Genomic DNA, 17,660 nt, shown 5'->3' on the forward strand with positions numbered 1-17,660 from the left:
ACCCTGAATAGCCAAAGCAGTCTTGTGGGGAGAAAACGGAGCTGGAGGAATCAGACTCCCTGACTTCAGACTATACTACAAAGCTACACTAATCAAGACAATATGGTACTGGCATAAAAACAGAAATATAGATCAATGGAACAAGATAGAAAGCCCAGAGATAAACCCACGCACCTATGGTCAACTAAGCTATGACAAAGGAGGCAAGGATGTACAATGGAGAAAAGACAGTCTCTTCAATAAGTGGTGCTGGGAAAACTGGACAGCTACATATAAAAGAATGAAATTAGAACACTCCCTAACACCATACACAAAAATAAACTCGAAATGGATTAGAGACCTAAATGTAAGACCGGACACTATAAAACTCTTAGAGGAAAACATAGGCAGAACACTCTTTGACATAAATCACAGCAAGATCTTTTTTGATCCACCTCCTAGAGTAATGGAAATAAAAACAAAAATAAACAAAAAAATAAATGTGCTGGACCTAACGAAACTTCAAAGCTTTTGCACAGCAAAGGAAACCATAAATAAGACGAAAAGACAGCCCTCAGAATGGGAGAAAATATTTGCAAACGAATCAACGGACAAAGGATTAATCTCCAAAATATATAAACAGCTCATACAGCTCAATATTAAAAAAACAAACAACCCAATCCAAAAATGGGCAGAAGACCTAAACAGACATTTCTCCAAAGAAGACATACAGATGGCCAAGAAGCACATGAAAAGCCGCTCAGCATCACTAAGTATTAGAGAAATGCAAATCAAAACTACAATGAGGTACCACCTCACACCAGTTAGAATGGGCATCATCAGAAAATCTACAAACAACAAATGCTGGAGAGGGTGTGGAGAAAAGGAAACCCTCTTGCACTGTCGGTGGGAATGTAAGTTGATACAGCCACTATGGAGAACAGTATGGAGGTTCCTTAAAAAACTAAAAATAAAATTACCATATGATCCAGCAATCCCACTACTGGGCACATACCCAGAGAAAACCATAATTCAAAAAGACACATGCACCCCAGTGTTCATTGAAGCACTATTTTCAATAGCCAGGTCATGGAAGCAACCTAAATGCCCATCGACAGACGAATGGATAAAGAAGATGTGGTACATATATACAATGGAATATTACTCAGCCATAAAAAGGAACGAAATTGGGTCATTTGTTGAGACGTGGATGAATCTAGAGACTGTCATACAGAGTGAAGTAAGTCAGAAAGAGAAAAACAAATATCGTATATTAACGCATATATGTGGAACCTAGAAAAGTGGTACAGATGAACCGGTTTGCAGGGCAGAAATTGAGACACAGATGTAGAGAACAAACGTATGGACACTAGGGGGGAAAGCGGTGGGGGGGGGGTGGGATGAATTGGGCGACTGGAATTGACATGTATACACTGATGTGTATGAAATTGATGACTAATAAGAACCTGCTGTATAAAAAAAGAAAGAAAGAAAGAAAAGAAATAATATGCCTATTTATACATTTATTTATTTATTTATTTTTGGCTGCCTTGGGTCCTCGTTGCTGCACGCGGGCTTTCTCTAGTTGCAGAGAGCAGGGGCTACTCTTCATTGTGGTGCGCGGGCTTGTTGCGGAGCATGGCCTCTAGGCGGGCGGGCTTCAGTAGTTGTGGCTCGCGGGCTCAAGAGCGCAGGCTCAGTAGTTGTGGTGCACGGGCTTAGTTGCTCCACGGCATGTGGGATCTTCCTGGACCAGGGCTTGAACCCGTGTCCCCTGCATTGGCAGGCAGATTCTTAACCACTGTGCCACCAGGGAAACCCAATATGCCTCTTTATAAACACTTAACTTGAAGAAGAGATATCATTTTCTCATTCACATAAAGGTTAGTGGTCACCCCAGGTTGACCGGCTGTGGGATGTCAGGGGTCACAGCACTTTCAAGTGGCCTTTGTGCAGCTGGGGCTATGAGAGACCGGGGTTTTCCGGGAAGACAAGGGCCTCAGCTTGGGGACACTGAGTCTGAGGCACTAGAGGCAGGGCAGGCAGAGAAAGCCAAAAGGTCATGACTGATTCCTGTTTTCCAAGTTATTCACGCCAACCCTCCCACTGAAAACAACTAAAACAAAACAGGATAAAAGATGGGTATGTATGTATAACTGAGTCACTTTGCTGTACAGCAGAAATTAACACAACATTGTAAATCAACTCTACCTTAATAAAATAAATTAAAACAACAACAATAGCAACGGCTGCAGCAGACAAAGGCGACCAGGCCGGGAAGACTGGTCAAGGCTCTGATAACAGGGCAGCGAGGCCAGAACTAAGACTGAACCCACAGCTGAAACACCAGGAAGGATGTTCCGGGCTGGGGCGAGCTGCTGGAAAAGTACTGGAGCCCATCAGAGTCAGGGTTGACACCGCCCCCCCCCACCCCGCCACCCCGCCCCGGGGAGAAGGGAGGTGGGGCGCTATCTCCCATGGTGGTTACATTTCAAAGGGATGGACCGCTCCCACATCCTTGAGAAAGATAGATCTGGGTTGTAAAACTGGCAGGAGGCTTTTAAAAAGAGTTACATCTCAAAGGGGCAGAGAAAGAGTTTGCAATTACAAGTTTTCTAAAGTAAATGCTCCAAGGAAAGGGAGGTCAAGAGTCAGGAAGAGGGCAGTCTGGGGCTGTCAGGCGGAGGAGAACATGAACGTGCTGGGAGAAACGTGGCGCCGATCCATCACCACCACGCCTGCGCCTGCGCCACTGAGGGCGCCGAGGGGAGACACACAAACCTACCGGCGGAAGTGACTTTACACTAGGATCACCATCCTCAACGGGCTCTGACGGGGCATCTCCCTCTGTGTCGTGGTGCATTCACCTCCCCCGCCCCCCAGCCCCATAACTCTCCTACCTGCCCCTCTCCCATCTTTAAAAAAGAATATGCTCCCACCCCGCTTCCCCCTCCAGCTGCCATCTAATTTCTCTCCCCTTTCCGGCACATGGTGCTGATGTAGGTGTCTAGACGCAGCATCGCCTTGGGAGGAGGCGTCTCTCGGGGCTGTCGTCCCCTCGCTGGGAGGGAGGCCGGATGGTGAATGCCAAGGGCTGCTGCTACATCCGCAGGTGCTATCACCACATCTGGCAGGACTTTTCTACCACCTTGGTATTCTCAGAAGGACATCTGTCGCTGCCATCCGGGCTACTGGCTGGCGGGGAGGCCAGAGCAGGATTTTTAATGAGCAAGAGGAAGGTGACATGGGCGCACCAGGAACAAGTGGGGCCGAAACACAAGTGAGAAGCCAGGGACTTCCCTGGTGGTGCAGTGGTTAAGAATCCGCCTGCCCATGCAGGGGACACGGGTTCGAGCCCTGGTCCGGGAAGATCCCACATGCCGCGGAGCAACTGAGCCCGTGCGCCACAACTACTGAGCCCACGTGCCACAACTACTGAAGCCCGCCTAGAGCCCGTGCTCCACAAGAGAAGCCACTCACTGCAATGAGAAGCCCGCGCACCGCAATGACTGCTCACTGCCCCTGCGCAGCAACAAAGACCCAAGGCAGACAAAAATTAATTAATTAATTAAAAAAAAAAAAGAAACAGGTGAAAAGCCAGGAGCCAGAAGGGACCTCAGAGGCCGATTGCTTCTTGCATCTTAAACCCAGGTGCTCCTGCTTCATTGGCTGAGGGCCAGTGCCCGGCTCAGACAGACCACAGCCCAGCCATGGCCCACCTTCCAGAGCATTTTATTTATTTTTTTAATATTTATTTATTTGGCTGCGTCGGGTCTTAGTTGTGGCACGCGGGATCTTCTTTGTGGCACGTGGGATCTTTCATTGCAGCACATGGGCTTCTCTCTAGTTGCAGCATGCAGGCTGGAGAGCTCATTTTATTCTTCCAGCCTCGAGTGAAAGTTCTGGAGGTTTATTGGGGCCCTTTTAGAAGTCCTGGAAATCTCAACCCACTGACAATTCCATTTCCATACCCCTACCCAGGTTCAGAACCCTAGGGCCAGCCATGCCCCTCCAGGCCCGAGGGTCCCGCTGACTTTCCCCATCATGCACCTCCTCCACCTGCTGGGTGGGAAGCAGGTGGCCAGGAGGGGGTGGTGCCTGTGCTCAGCTGGGACAAGGATTGAGGGGTGCAGCCTGGAAACGGACATCGAAGGAAGTGCTTTGGAAAGAGGGGGACGCATCATACTGAGTGAAGTGAGCCAGAGAGAGAAAGACAACTATCATATGATAGCGCTTACATGTGGAATCTAAAAAGATGCAAATGAACTTATTTACAAAATAGAAATAGACCCACAGACATAGTAAACCAACTTACGGTTACCAAAGGGGAAGGGGGGAGGGATATTTTAGGAGGATGGGATTAACATATACACACTACTATATATTAAATAGATAACCCATGAGGACCTACTGTCTAGCACAGGGAACTATACTTAATATTTTGTAATAACCTATAAGGGAAAAGAATCTGAAAAAGAATAGATATATGTGTGTGTGTGTGTGTATATATATATATATGAGAATCACTGTGCTATACACCTGAAACTAACATGGCATTGTAAATCAACTGTATTTCAATTTTTTTTAAGTTAGCAATAAACAACAAAAAAAGAAAGAAAGAGCGAGACGCTCCCCAACAGGCACTCGCGCCTTACTTCGGGCAACCTTTGGGGTGCAGAGAACCAGACAATTCCTGTTAGGAGCCAGTTTCCCCAAGATCACAGCTAGAAGTGGCAGAGCTGGAATTCTAACCCCGTTTTAACACCAAGACCCATGCTCTTCCTACCACAGCCATTTCTGTCTAGTGGCCACTGAAAAGTCAGCGGGAGCCTCTTCAATCCAAATACCTGCCTCTACCAGTCCCATGGCATCACCCCCCGCCCCCCGCACCTTGTCCAGAAAGAAGACCCAGAGCGTGGAGCCCAGAACCTGTCTCTACTGGAAATTGACATTAATGCTGCATTTCTTGATGTGATCCCTAGTTATTTCTAGTGTTCCTCAGAATTTTTCCAAATTAGGGCAAACACGGAAATTACTTCCAAAAATTCACTCACAGTGTTCTGTTACAGCTGGGCAGCAACCTCTGAAGTACCGGCAGGGGGCTCAGGGTCCCCCACCTGCCCTCTTAGTATTCCAGAGGCACCGCGCTGCCCTCCAGGATCATAGTCACTCTAAAGAACTGGGATTCTCTCAAAAATTATTTATGTCATTTTTCCTTTTAAAAACATTTAGTTCAAAAACAACAACAAAGACCCTCAAAGCATTCCAACGTAGAATTGCCATTCTAGAGGTCAAAAGTCGGTTCATACTCAACTATCTGACGGACAGCAAAGAGGTCTTTGCTGCAATTTTATTTCCTCAGTAGCATTTGGAAAACTTTTCAGATTTTCCAGTTAATGTATCCATAAGTCAATCCGACCACAAAATGATTTGGCTCAATTATCTAATTAGATCATCTTTCCCCATCTTGAAAGGACTAGTATATTGACATCACCCCCTATGTAAATTAAGCAGGGCATCCTCTCAGCCCCTCCCCCTTCTCAGCCATCCTGATCTCTTGGACAAAAGGAAAGGGCTCAAAACCAACACTCCCAGTCAGCCCCAAACACCTCCTCTGCCCCAAAACATCCACAGCACTTCAGTTTTTTCGGGAGTCTTAAGAAGGGAACTTTCAAAAGGCCAGAAGGATAAGGCACAAACATACCTCAACTTGTTATTACGGAAGTTTTCCAACACACGACAATGGTAGACAGGCTGTAATGAGCCCCGGTCCCCTCTCGCCCAGCTTCAAATCATCAACACACAGTCAACACTGTTTCATCTCTAACTGCACCTTCTCACGCCCATGCCCCAGACGACTCTGAAGCAAATCCCAGAGAGCATTTCATTCCCTATGTATCTCTGAAAGCTAAAGATCCTTTTATTACGTAAGCACAATAACCTAATTGTAACTGAGAAAAAATTAACAATTCTGTATTATCGAGTATCCAATAAGTGTTCAAATTTCCTCAATAACATCTACATTTTATCAATATTTTTCATTGAAGTATAGTTGATTTATAATGTTGTGTTAATTTCTACTGTACAGCAACGTGATTCGGTTATACATATACACATTCTTTTTGTATATACTCTTTTCCATTATGATTTATCACAGGATATTAAATTTAGTTCCCTGTGATCTACAGTAGGACCTTGTTGTTTATCCATTCTGTATATAAAAGTTTACATCTGCTAACCCCGACCTACCACTCCATCCCTCCCCCCAAGCCCCTGCCCCTTAGCAACCACCAGTCTGTTCTCTATGTCTGTGATTCTGTTTCTGTTACATAGATAGGTTCATTTGTATATTTTAGATTCCGCATGTAAGTGTAACATCTACATTTTAAAGATTTGCTTACAGATGAAAACAGCCCACAACTTTTCAGCTGGTGGTTGTTTTTCCCGCTCTTATTACGTGCTTCCTTCTCTCGCATCCTGTGGTCGACTCAGCCAGCCGATGGAGTTAGCGTATCAACCCCTTTGGGGGGTCTACTCCCTTTTTAAAAGTCCCTCTAAATACTTTCATGAGCAAACTTTCATTGCCGGCTTTTTGGCTCATTCTGTTTGGAAAGTTACTCTATGTTTTCTTCTTCTCCCTTCTGGAAACTCAGAAAAGAAACATGTGTCGAATTTCATTACCTCCAAGTTTCTCTTCTCCCCTGTGTTAGCCATCAACCTTCACTTCATCTCTAAGGGGACAGTTAACTTTACAACTCTGCTTTTATTTTATTTTTTTTTTACTCACTTCCATAGGGCACTCTGAAAAGCCTCATGGTTCTATTTATTCATTCAGCAAGTATTTACTGACCGCCTACATGGTCCCTGACTTGTGCATTATAATAAAAACGTGGCCAGGCTGGCCTTAGAGAACACAAGTCCAATTCACTCAACATCAGTTCTCCAAATGTGCGCTAGAGGGCGCCACTCTCCCATTGGCCTCTGTTAGAAAAGTCTGCCGTGACTAACTCACTATGCAGCCTATGTAAGCTCTCTATACCTCACCACATAGTCAACCAAATAAAGAATCTCACACAACTTTCCCCTTAAAAACGAAATAAATTCCATTTATTGGATGCACAGACAAAAAGAGAAATTACATAATTCCCCCAAATAGGTCCCTTTTTCCATTAGACATCATAGACAGAAAGCCTAGGGCTTATAGGTTTTGCAAAATTATAAAAATGTTGCAGACTATTTTTTCATTGCAAAATACCAAAAGAAAACTGAAAAGTTGAAATCAATTAATGTCTACAGAGAGCAACATATCAACTTTGCTGTTACATGTAGTCTCAAAAGTATTTCATTACATTTGAAACTATTAATAAGTTTAATTTGCTATATTATAAAATTTCCTGAATATGCCCCAGTAATGGCCAAAAAACCCGTGTCAGTTAACACAACAAATATTTATATAGCACCTGACGTGTGCCAGGCATTGTACTGTCCTTGGTGCTTACATCTGAAGGGGGAGATAATGAACAAGCAAACAAATAAATAAATAAGGTCATGTTTGTGATAAATGCAAGAGAGAAAATAGAGCTGGTTGATGTGAAAAAGAATATATGGGGAGTTATTTACCTAGAGTGTTTAGAAAAGGCCTCCATGAGATGACAGCTATACTCATACCTCAGTGACAAGAGAGCCCTGGGAATATCTGGGAGCAGAATATTCCAGAATATTCCAGGAAGAGGGATCAAAGGCAAAGGCCTAGTGGGAGGGAGACGCAAAAGGGAGGAGATATGTGGATATATGTATATGTATAGCTGATTCACTTTGTTATAAAGCAGAAACTAACACACCATTGTAAAGCAATTATACTCCAATAAAGATATCAAGAAAAAAAAAAAAGGGCAAAGGCCTACCCATGAAAGTGTGATAAAGAAGAGTAGGAAGACCACAACAAACAAGTGCTGGAGAGGGTGTGGAGAAAAGGGAACCCTCCAGCACTGCTGGTGGGGAGGCAAATTGGTGCAGCCACTATGGAAAACAGTATGGAGTATCCTCAAAAAATAAAAATAGGGTTACCATATGACCCAGTAATCCCAGTCCTGGGTATATATCTGAAGAAAATGAAAACATTAATTCAAAAAGATACATGCACCCCAATGTTCATAGCAGCACGATTTACAATGGCCAAGATATGGAAGCAACCTAAGTGTCCATCAACAGATGAATGGATAAAGAAGAAGTGATGTATATATACAATGGAATACTACTCAGCCATATAAAAGACTCAAGTTTTGCCATTTGCAGCAACATGGATGGACCTGGAGAGTATTATGCTCAGTGAAATAAGTCAGACAGAGAAAGAAATATACTGTATGTTATCACTTATACATAGAATCTAAAAAATAAAACACGTGAATGATATAACCAAACAGAAACAGACTCACAGATATAGAGAAATAGTAGTTACCAGTGGGAAGAGGGAAGTGGGGAGAGGCAAGATAGGGGTAGGGGGACAAGAGGTACAAACTACAAGAGGTATAAAATAAATAAGCTACAAGGATACATTGTACAGCACAGGGAATATAGCCGATATTTTATTATAATAACTTAAAGTAAAATTTATAAAAATTTGAATCCTTATGCTGTACATCTGAAACCAATATGATGTTGTAAATCAACTATACTTTAAAAAAAATTTTTTTTTATTAAAAAAAACAAAGCAGCAGAGGAGGAGGGTATAGTGTAATGGGAAGCGGGGAGGATTGCACAGAACAGACAACAGAGGTAACCATAGAAAGAAGCTCTGTTTGGGCTTCCCTGGTGGCGCAGTGGTTAAGAATCCGCCTGCCAATGCAGGGGCACAGGTTCGAGCCCTGGTCCGGGAAGATCCCACATGCCGCGGAGCAACTAGGCCCGTGAGCCACAACTACTGAGCCTGCGCGTCTGGAGCCTGTGCTCTGCAACAAGAGAGGCCGCGATAGTGACAGGCCCGCGCACCGCAATGAAGAGTGGCCCCCGCTTGCCGCAACTAGAAAGAAAAGCCCTCGCACAGAAATGAAGACCCAACACAGCCAAAAATAAATAAATAAATAAATAAAAAGAGCAAGGCACAGAAGGAAGGTTCTGGAGTGAGCCTTGGCCACGACCAGGCCCAGCCCCTCACCAGGAACAGGAGGAAAATCGCTCATCCAAGTCTCAGCAACGCGGTGGCAGGCCTGGCGTAACTCCACTCTCCAGAACCTTCTGCTGCAGAAGACTCCTGGGCTGTGACGTGTCAGCGGCCAGGCCCACCTGCGGCAGGAGACAGTGGCAGGACAATGACAGCAGCCCCTGCCCCTCCGTGGGGCTTTGCAGCGTGCACAGTGTATATATACACTCATCCGATTCTCACAACCCACGAGGCAGGAGGAGCAGATAAGAAGACCAGAGCCAGGAGAGAGATGTGACCAGCCAGGGCCTCTGGGTGGGGATGGGGGCCAGCCCTGGAGTGGCCCAGCACTCAGGTGCTGAGGGAACCACCTCGAGGGGTCTCAGCAGGTCTGCCTCGCTGTGCATTGAGCAAGCTGCCGGGGGGCTACCCCAAGGGGCCCCGGTATCCACTACTCACACCCAAGTAGTGGTCATTATCCATATGGGGGAGCCCGAGCTGACTCACTGCTGTGGCTTTTGAGTTACGTGACCTGGAACGTAACTCCTCAAGAAAAGATGGAGGCGGAACTGGAGGCCACCTCCCTGCTCCCAGCGGAGCCCCAAATGACCACGCCTCACACGAGCTGATGTTGAGAGAACACTGATTCCCCTTGGTCAGCCCCAGCAAGCGTCAGCAACCTATGGAGACGTCCAGCCTGGACACCCATTGACACACACTCCTGCGGAGTTGATGGGGGGAATCTCTCCTGTCCCACTGCCCCAAGGAGGGGAGAACCCAAGGCCTCCTGCAGCTGTTATTGCCCAGGAAAGCCAGCCCACAGCCACTAAGATACACTCACCAGAGGACTCACGTCCCTCTCCCCGTCACACCTCCCATCACCTCCCACCCCACAGCCTCCAGCACTGGACCCACCAGCCAGTCGGCAACTACTTCCTGAGTGTTATGAGTCCAGCCCTGTGCTAGACCCTGCTGGGGTTCAAGACGGAATGACACAGCCCTTGCCTTCAGGGAGCTCCCAGTCTCAGCGGAGGTTTCACACACACACACACACACACACACACACACACGGGAAACAGGAGTACCGTAAGTCCCTTACATACGAATGGGTTCTGTTCCAAGAGCACGTTCGTAAGTCCAATTTGTTCGTAAGTCCAGCAAAGTTAGCTTAGGTACCCAACTAACACAATTGGAGGGCAGGCTGCAATTTCACTCACGCCTGACGCTGATGGAATGCACGTTCGCATCTTTGAAAGTTCGCAATTTGAAGATTCATATGTAGGGGACTTACATAAGACTCCACACGAATTTCAGGCGTGTGATAGTGTGTTAACACAGGGACTGTTCAGAGGAGGGCGGAATGTGGGCCTGGTGGTCGGGAAGGCAGCCTGGCGGAGAAGAGGGCTTAGCCGGCGGGAGGCAGAGGGACACAGGCCAGATCAACAGCAGGGGAAACAGAGGCAGGACCGAGGAGGGAGATGAGAGGAGAAGGGGCATCTGTGAGGGTCCCCGGGTTGGGCCAAGGATCAGAGAGAAGGAAGTTCCAGAAGCACAGGGCCTCATTTCTCTGACCTCCCCCAGAGCGGCCTGTTATCCCTGAGCCAGGCATATGGCAGACGGTAAGAACCTACATGCAAACTGCACTGGAGACAGGAACCCATGGGGACCTCCTGGCAACCCTGACCAAACCTCAGCTCAGCCCTGGGACCTCTCACCTCAATACAACTCCCCCACGCCCCCCAGCACTCACGTCCCTGGGATATGACCTACATTTCATGACTAAAGGCCTCTCCCCACCTCCAAGGGTTTCACTAACGATAACCTACCTCATGAAGTCCGGTTGTCATCAAAACCCAGCCCGGCCCTAGTCGGTCCCACCTTTTCTGATGGGTGGTCCAGTCTGGGGAGCTCCAGGCCAACCTGCTCAGGTGTGAAGCCCGGAGGAGCCCTCGCCCTGCTGCTGGCCCGGCACCACCCTCCTCTTGTTCCGCTGTGAAGTCCGGACACACAGAAGCTTGTCTGCCAGCCTCTCTCCCTGCCCGGAGCCAGCGGGCCCCAGCAGGGAGGCTCCACTTCCTCCCCAGCCTTCCCCCAATCCTGCCGAGCCGGCAGCCAGGTTCAGCCAGAGCAAGCAACTGCAAACCAGAGAAGACCAGCCCAGCCCAGCGAGCTTCCAGCAACCTCTGCGGAAGGGAAGTGAGGCCCCAGCCTGATGCGCTGCTTGTTAGGTCTGGGAGAAGAGAGTGACTAAAAGAGGCCCCTCCTCAGAATTCTTTATTCCTGAACAAGGGAAGGAAGGGCAGGGGTTGGGGAGGGCAGGGGATGAAATGCTACTCGAATGTAGGCCCTGACCCGGGGCTCTGTGTCAGGTAAGGAAGGAGTGGCGGGTTAGTCCCGGGGCCAAGGATCTCGGCCTGGGGTCCAGGAGCTCCTGGGATTGCTTGTAGATTCTTGCACCTACGTGACTATGTGTGTCTTCCTGGGGAAACGGTTCATAACCTTTGCCAGCTTGTCAGAGGGCTTCACGACCCCAAAAGTGTTAAGAACGTTGCTCTGAAAGGAGAGCGAAGCCTGCAGGTATGTGCACACCTGGGGGAAGGTCTTGCCTCTGGAGCCGAGTCTGCTACCAACTTGCTGTGTTCTCCTAGGCAATTCACCTCCCGTCTCTGGTGGGCCAGGCGGGAGCACAGAAGCAGGCTCGCCACACAGGCACCGGCCCCGCTGCCACGGGACAGTGAAGGCTTACAGCCAGGCAGCCAGCACGAGCTCTTCTTCGGCTGTGACTCCCAGCAGGTCCGGGGAGTTTTTCCACCGGGGCGCAGAACCTGCCTCCAATTCCAGGCTCCATCGGTCCCTCTGCTGTCACCTCCCGAGGTAGGTCTTCTTAGGGGACGTGTCCTCATGCCGGGGCACAAGCCCAGGGCCCCATTCCTAGTCACTGTGTCAGGTGTGCCTTGCACACAGCCCAGAGGTCCTGTACACGCCACATCTGTTCACAACGACAAAGAGACCAGGGTCAGGTCTGGGGCGGGACGCGGCCCTGCCCAGCCCCGGTCAGCCATCTCTCCAGGGCTAGGAGGGAGCGGTCATGGGCCCCCTGCACCCATCCAGGGCTTTGAGTCCTCTTAGCCCCTACCAAGCACCCAAGGATTACTAATCCCATTTACCAATGAGACAACGTGGGTTCAGGGCACTTGGTGACTGGTTCCAGATGTCCTGGGTCCCGATTTAATCTCTTAATCTCCACCACTAAGTACTAGTCCACAGAGCAACAGCCACCTAGGGGCGGCAGGCAGAGGACGACCGATCGCTGCGAAGCCCCGTGGCTCTAAGCAAGGGCAGAGGGCAGGGATGGGTGTCCAGCTCTGAGCACGGGACTGGGCGTGGAACAAGGGCTCTACGAGAGCAGGCCCTCTGCCAGCCCCCAGCTTCCTTCCTCCCAACCCCCTACCCAGGATGCCACGTCCCCTTCAGACACCCACAGCCCCTAGCGATGCCCCTGCCCAGGCTCACATTCCCACATCCCCGAAGCCCCATCTTCCCACCTGCAAGAGCCTCTCTTAACAATGACACAGTAGAAATGAAGGGTCTTGGGGTCCAGAACCCAAAACGAGGTCCAGGCTTCCACCGCTGCACCGCCAGCTCCTACGTGTGATTTAGGGCCAGCTTGGGTGAGCCTCAGTGTCCTTGTCTGCCAAATGGCTGAGAAGCCCGTGCCTCCGAGCATCAACTTGGAACCTGAGGCCCGGGGGACAGGTCCTGGCTCTCCCCTTTCTCACTGCATGACCTTGGCCAAGCCTCTTGGGGGGCCTCACTTTCTTTTGCCCGGATGACCCCAGGACCCTCGAGGCTCCCGCCCGTCCCACTTCCATCTCTCCTCACTGCTTCCGGTTGTCCCTGAACTGCACTTGAGATCACTGGGCTCTTCCCATTAAACATCTCAGTGTCCCCTCTCCCTGCCACAAAGTCCTTTGTAGAGCAAATGTGAGCCTCCAAGTTAGGACCCCTGCCTTGGAAACCTTCCACACCCTTGCTCTCCCTATTCGTCCCCAGGACCCAGTTCAAACCATCAAACTGCCTTGGGCGACACCAATCACCTCGCCTCCCAGAGCACTTTGCAGTCTGTCCCCACGAGAGCCGATAGCCGGCATCACCCTGTATGAGCGAGCACCCCAGGGCACAGGGCCTGTGGCTGTGCTCCTCCCAAGAGCCCTGCGCAGCACACTGCTTGGCACACTGGGGCGCTCAATTAATGACGTCAACCTCTCTTGTCTGCTAACAGCAATTACAATCCTCACAATATCCCAGGGAGGAGGAGCTCTCATCGTTAGCCCCAACTCACAGATAAGCAAACTGAGTCATGAAGTGAAATGACTTCTCAAGGGTACCAAATAGTAAGTGCTGGTGCCAGGAGGCCCTAGGGGCTGGGGGTGGGCCTGAGGATTGTGGAGAGTACCCTCTCCAGGTCGCTTTCAATTCTGACATTCAGGGAATGAAGATCTAGTAAGAAGCTACTCGTAGACCTAGGAGCTCGGTACGCCCCACCTCCCTCACCTGACCCCGAACAAGCCTGAGACGGGCTCTGGCCAGCGCCGGGTCTCACCTGCTCTAAGCCGGGTGGGCCTGCGGAGGAAAACCATCGCAGGGGCCCAAAGCAGCCGTGTGCAGCCAGCCAGAGGGTCCTGGGGAAGGAGCGGAAGGAGGCGGCCCACTCCTTTGAGACCCCAAGCCAGCCCTCCCAGTCTCCCGGGATCCCAGCCAGAGAGGGGGCCGAAGCCCAGCGCCATCTCCAGAGGTCACGGATGCGGCTCTGGGGCAGAAAACAGCCGGAGGCAGCAGGTCCAGCGCGCATCAGAGCACGCGGCCTAAATGGGCCGCCTGGCCCTCGGGCCCGTGGCCGTGGCTGCGCTGGTGGGTCTTGAGCGAGCCTTCGCGCGCGAAGCTCTTGCCGCAGCGGGCGCAGAAGTAGGGCCTCCGCTCCCCGAAGACGCCGGGGCGGCGCGGGTGCGGCGCGGGCATGCGCGCGTGGGTGCGCTGGTGGTTGAGCAGGAAGCGCGGCTCGCGGAAGCAGCGGCCGCACTGCGCGCACTGGTGCGGCTTCTCGCCGCTGTGGATACGCTGGTGCGTGAGCAGGTTCTGCTTGAGGCTGAAGCAGCGCCCGCACTCGGGGCAGGGGAAGGGCCGCTCGCCCGTGTGGGTGCGCTGATGCACCTCGAGGTTGTGCTTGACGCTGAAGGCCTTGCCGCACTCGGGGCACACGAAGGTGGCCGCGCGGCCCACTCCGGCATGCGCCTTCTGGTGCCGCACTAGGCTGGGCTGCTGCGAGAAGGTCTGGCCGCACAGTGGGCAGCGGTGCGGCTGCTCCTCCGCAGGGTGGTGGATGACCAGGCCTCGGTCGTCCCCCAGGCCCTCCTCCCCGTCCCCCGCAGGGGACCTGTCCCCGGAGGACGCCAGTTCGGTCATGGGCACTCCCGGCTGCAGTCACCGGCCCCTGGGGAGGCAGAAGCAGAGAGAGTACTCAGGGGCCCAGGCCCCAGCCTCAGGGAGGACACTCCCCTGGGCTCCCACGGCTTCCAGAACCCGCCGCTCTCCAGTCCTGTTCGAGCCTGTGTCCCCCTGCTGGAATGCCCTTCTTTCTCCTCCACCCCTAATCACATCCTACCCCTCCTTCAGGCCTTTCTAAAATGACACTTCCTGCTAGAATCCTTCCTTGACCTCTCCAGCCCCTCCTGAGCCACGTGACCCAACCCTATGACCCTCACTCATCACACAGCATGCTGGTCTGTCAGGCCACCTCTGTCTCCCTGCCCTGTGAGCACCTTGAGGACAGAGCCGCTTCCTTTTATGTCCCACATCAAACACTGTGCCTGCCACACAAGGCACTGAATAAATGCTGATGAGTGATATTCAGGGACTCCTAGTATTGTAAGTTATACTGAACCTGGATGCGTCTTATCTCTCCAACCAGATTCTCAAGAAGGCGGGTAGGGAGGTGCATCCCCAATCTGGAGGGAAGGGTGGGTCAACAGTGGTTTAAAGATATTTTTGCAAAGCTTCGAAAAAGAAAAGCCCTGTAAACTTGAAAGTAACCTCAGTTAAACATTAAGGCAGCAGCTCTTTGTTTATCAAAATGAGGCATGCCTGTAAAAGGTTTGCAAGTCACTGAACCACAGTGTGAGCTCCCAGAGGGCGGGTCTCAGCTTGATTCCTCTTGGCATCTGGCATCGCCCCAGCAAAGCCTGGCCCAAGGCTGAGGAACACTCAAAGCGCAACAAACACCCCCAAGTTCAGTTCCATCCCGTTCACACTGGTTCTCCTAAGGATCCTCTTTCCCAGGGCACTGTGTTCCTCTTAAATTGTTTCCCACTGTCCTCACAACAGCCCTGAGGAAGGGGCAGGCTTATTGAACCCCATTTTATAGATGGGGAAACTGAGGCTCAGTGAGGCCCACTTACTTGCCCAGGGTCACACAGCAAGGTGAACCAGGACTAGGCCTTAAGTTTCCTCACTGTCAAAAGCTCTTTTCAACATAGTAGCTGCTCACCAGCTAAGTTCCCCTCAAAACACACACACACACACAAGACCACCACCCTCCTGGCCACCATCACAGAGCCATCAATACCCAAAGGACCACTGCTTCTGGAGCACTGTCTGTGGCCACCACCCTCGTGCCTCCCCCAAACCCTAGGCTCCTGCTCCCGCAGAGCGCTGAGGCCGGCTCAGAGGGAATGAGGGGGCCACTCCCCTGCATTCCCCCACCCCCAACTGGGAAGCTTGCTGGCCCTTCCCCTGGTCCTCCATGCAGACCTTCTCCACACTTCCAGATCTCTCTGCTAACCACGGCCTCAGTGGACCTATCGGCAGAGTGGGGTCCCAGAGGCACCCCCTCTGTCTCCCCCTAACCCCAGGCTGGGGTGGAACAGCACTCACCCAGGGGAAGGGGACAAGTTCTACTTGCAACAGACCCCACCCACAAGTCTTTCCCCAGGCAGCTGCATGGACGTTTGCAAAGACAGATCATCACCGTCCCCTTGGCCAATCTCAGCCCGGCCTTGTCTCTGGGCAGCCTCCCCACTCTCCCAGCTATACCCCTGACCAAGGGCCCCGCCCGCCGAGAGGGTCCAAGGCCATGGCCCCCCTGTCTCCCCCAGGTTCCTCCATCCCATCCCACACTCACAGACCAGGCTGCGCCCCAGTTCCTCCGGCGTCCAGCAGTGGCTCTTTCCTCGAGTCTGCGCTGCCCAAGGCAAATACGGTAACTCTCCGCAGCGCCTCCCGCGCCCCTTCTCCCTCACGCTCATAAAGACGGCCAGCCTCCCGCACCGCTGTTCTTTTCAAATAGCGGCATTAATCAAAAGAGTTGACCCCACCCACCCGACCCACCCCCCCCCTCCCCCGCGCACAGCCTTGCCAATTCCTGGGGCCGGAGCGATCCTGGAGAAATATGGTAAACTCTGCGTCGCAACCCCACCCCCACTAAAATATGTAGGCCTCCCACTCTGCTGCAGCAACCCACCCCATTCCGCTGCAAGCCCCGGCTCCCTTAGGGAATTCATGCAACCCACGCCCTCCCGCTCCCGCAGCGCCAGGGGGGAACCACGCAACCCTGGACAAATACATAATTAAGTCGCGGCGCTCGCCACTCCCGGAAAGGGTCTGCGCGGCTCCCGGCAAATACGGTAGCGCGCCTGCAGTGACCCGCCCCCAGGGGCCGGCACTGGCCTCGGTAAATACGGTAATCTACCGCCGAGGCCCCAGCCCTGGCCTGGCCCGGGACTCACGTGGCGCCGCCTCCCCAGCCCTCCGTCTCCTCCGCAGCGCCGCAGTCGCCGACGTCGCCGCAGCCGCACAGCAGCCCCGTGAGGCTGGGAGGTCTAACTCGCCAACAACCTGGCTGGCGGAACAAGGAGGGCTGCGAGCCCAGCGCCCTCCGGGACAGGAGAGGGAACCAGGCGGGGGCCGGTCCGGGGGCAGAACGCCCCAAGGGCCGGGTCGCTCCAACTACCCCCGGGCCCCCTGCCCCAGCCATTCCCGGTTCAGGATTCCCCGAGGCCCCAGTTCAGCAGTTAGAGCCGCATCCTCACCTCCCTCATCCTACGGCAGGGCTAGCCTGGTCAGGCCCGCAAACTGACCCCAGCGCCTAGGAAACTGGGTCTGGGGGCGCTGGAGGGACAGAGCCTTTCCTTGCAAGAGAGAGAAGGGGGTGAACGCAGGAACGCCCCCGGCAGAGCCTTTCTGAGCAGGGGTTTCATGGGTGGGAGACAGAGCCCACCCTACCATATGGCTCGGGTTATGCTATTAGGATGGATGGGGGAATAGAGGAGACACTTATACCCCTACGGTCCAGTCCTTTTCAGAAGTGAGCCCATCATAGTCAAGACAAAGATATCCTGTGAAAGAGCCATTTATAACACCCAGGCGAACCAGCTGACGAGGACAGGGCGGGGCTGAATTCGTTTCCAAATGTCATTTAATAATACCCCTTACTTATATATTACTTCTCTTATTACAATGTCCTTTGTCATATATTATCTCGCGGGAG

At 51.8% G+C, this 17,660-nt stretch overlaps 2 protein-coding genes across 4 annotated transcripts in view; both read right to left on the reverse strand.

The window, feature by feature from the left end:
• The window catches only part of GIMAP8 (GTPase, IMAP family member 8), a 31,851-nt gene extending 20,721 nt beyond the window's left edge, over positions 1-11,130 (reverse strand). Inside the window, exon 1 of one of the 2 annotated variants that reach the window (XM_036864487.1) lies at positions 10,945-11,130. In XM_036864487.1, coding sequence (XP_036720382.1) covers positions 10,945-10,949 — 5 coding nt within the window. In that variant the 5' untranslated portion in view covers positions 10,950-11,130. The remainder of the gene's footprint in view (positions 1-10,944) is intronic. The other variant, XM_036864485.1, reaches the window with a different exon arrangement.
• Positions 11,131-11,379: 249 nt separating this feature from the next.
• LOC118900816 (zinc finger and SCAN domain-containing protein 2-like) lies at positions 11,380-16,787 on the reverse strand. Of its 2 annotated transcripts, none has more exons than XM_036863609.1 (3): positions 16,737-16,787; positions 13,722-14,609; positions 11,380-12,107 (listed from the first exon to the last, which is right to left on the reverse strand). In XM_036863609.1, the coding sequence occupies exon 2, from the start codon at positions 14,579-14,581 to the stop codon at positions 13,970-13,972; it is 612 nt and encodes a 203-aa protein (XP_036719504.1). In that variant the 5' UTR covers positions 14,582-14,609; positions 16,737-16,787; the 3' UTR covers positions 11,380-12,107; positions 13,722-13,969. The 2 variants fall into 2 exon arrangements, with proteins under 2 accessions (XP_036719504.1, XP_036719503.1); XM_036863608.1 differs by lacking the exon at positions 16,737-16,787 and adding an exon at positions 16,296-16,433.
• Between the last annotated feature and the right edge of the window lie 873 nt (positions 16,788-17,660).

The sequence above is a fragment of the Balaenoptera musculus genome, chromosome 9 (genome assembly GCF_009873245.2).
Source record: "Balaenoptera musculus isolate JJ_BM4_2016_0621 chromosome 9, mBalMus1.pri.v3, whole genome shotgun sequence".
In the NCBI taxonomy this organism is placed as follows: Eukaryota; Metazoa; Chordata; class Mammalia; order Artiodactyla; family Balaenopteridae; genus Balaenoptera; species Balaenoptera musculus.

Coding starts and splice junctions, on each gene's coding strand:
- LOC118900816 (XM_036863609.1), bottom strand. CDS start 14,581: ATGACCGAACTGGCGTCCTCCGGGGACAGGTCCCCTGCGGGGGACGGG.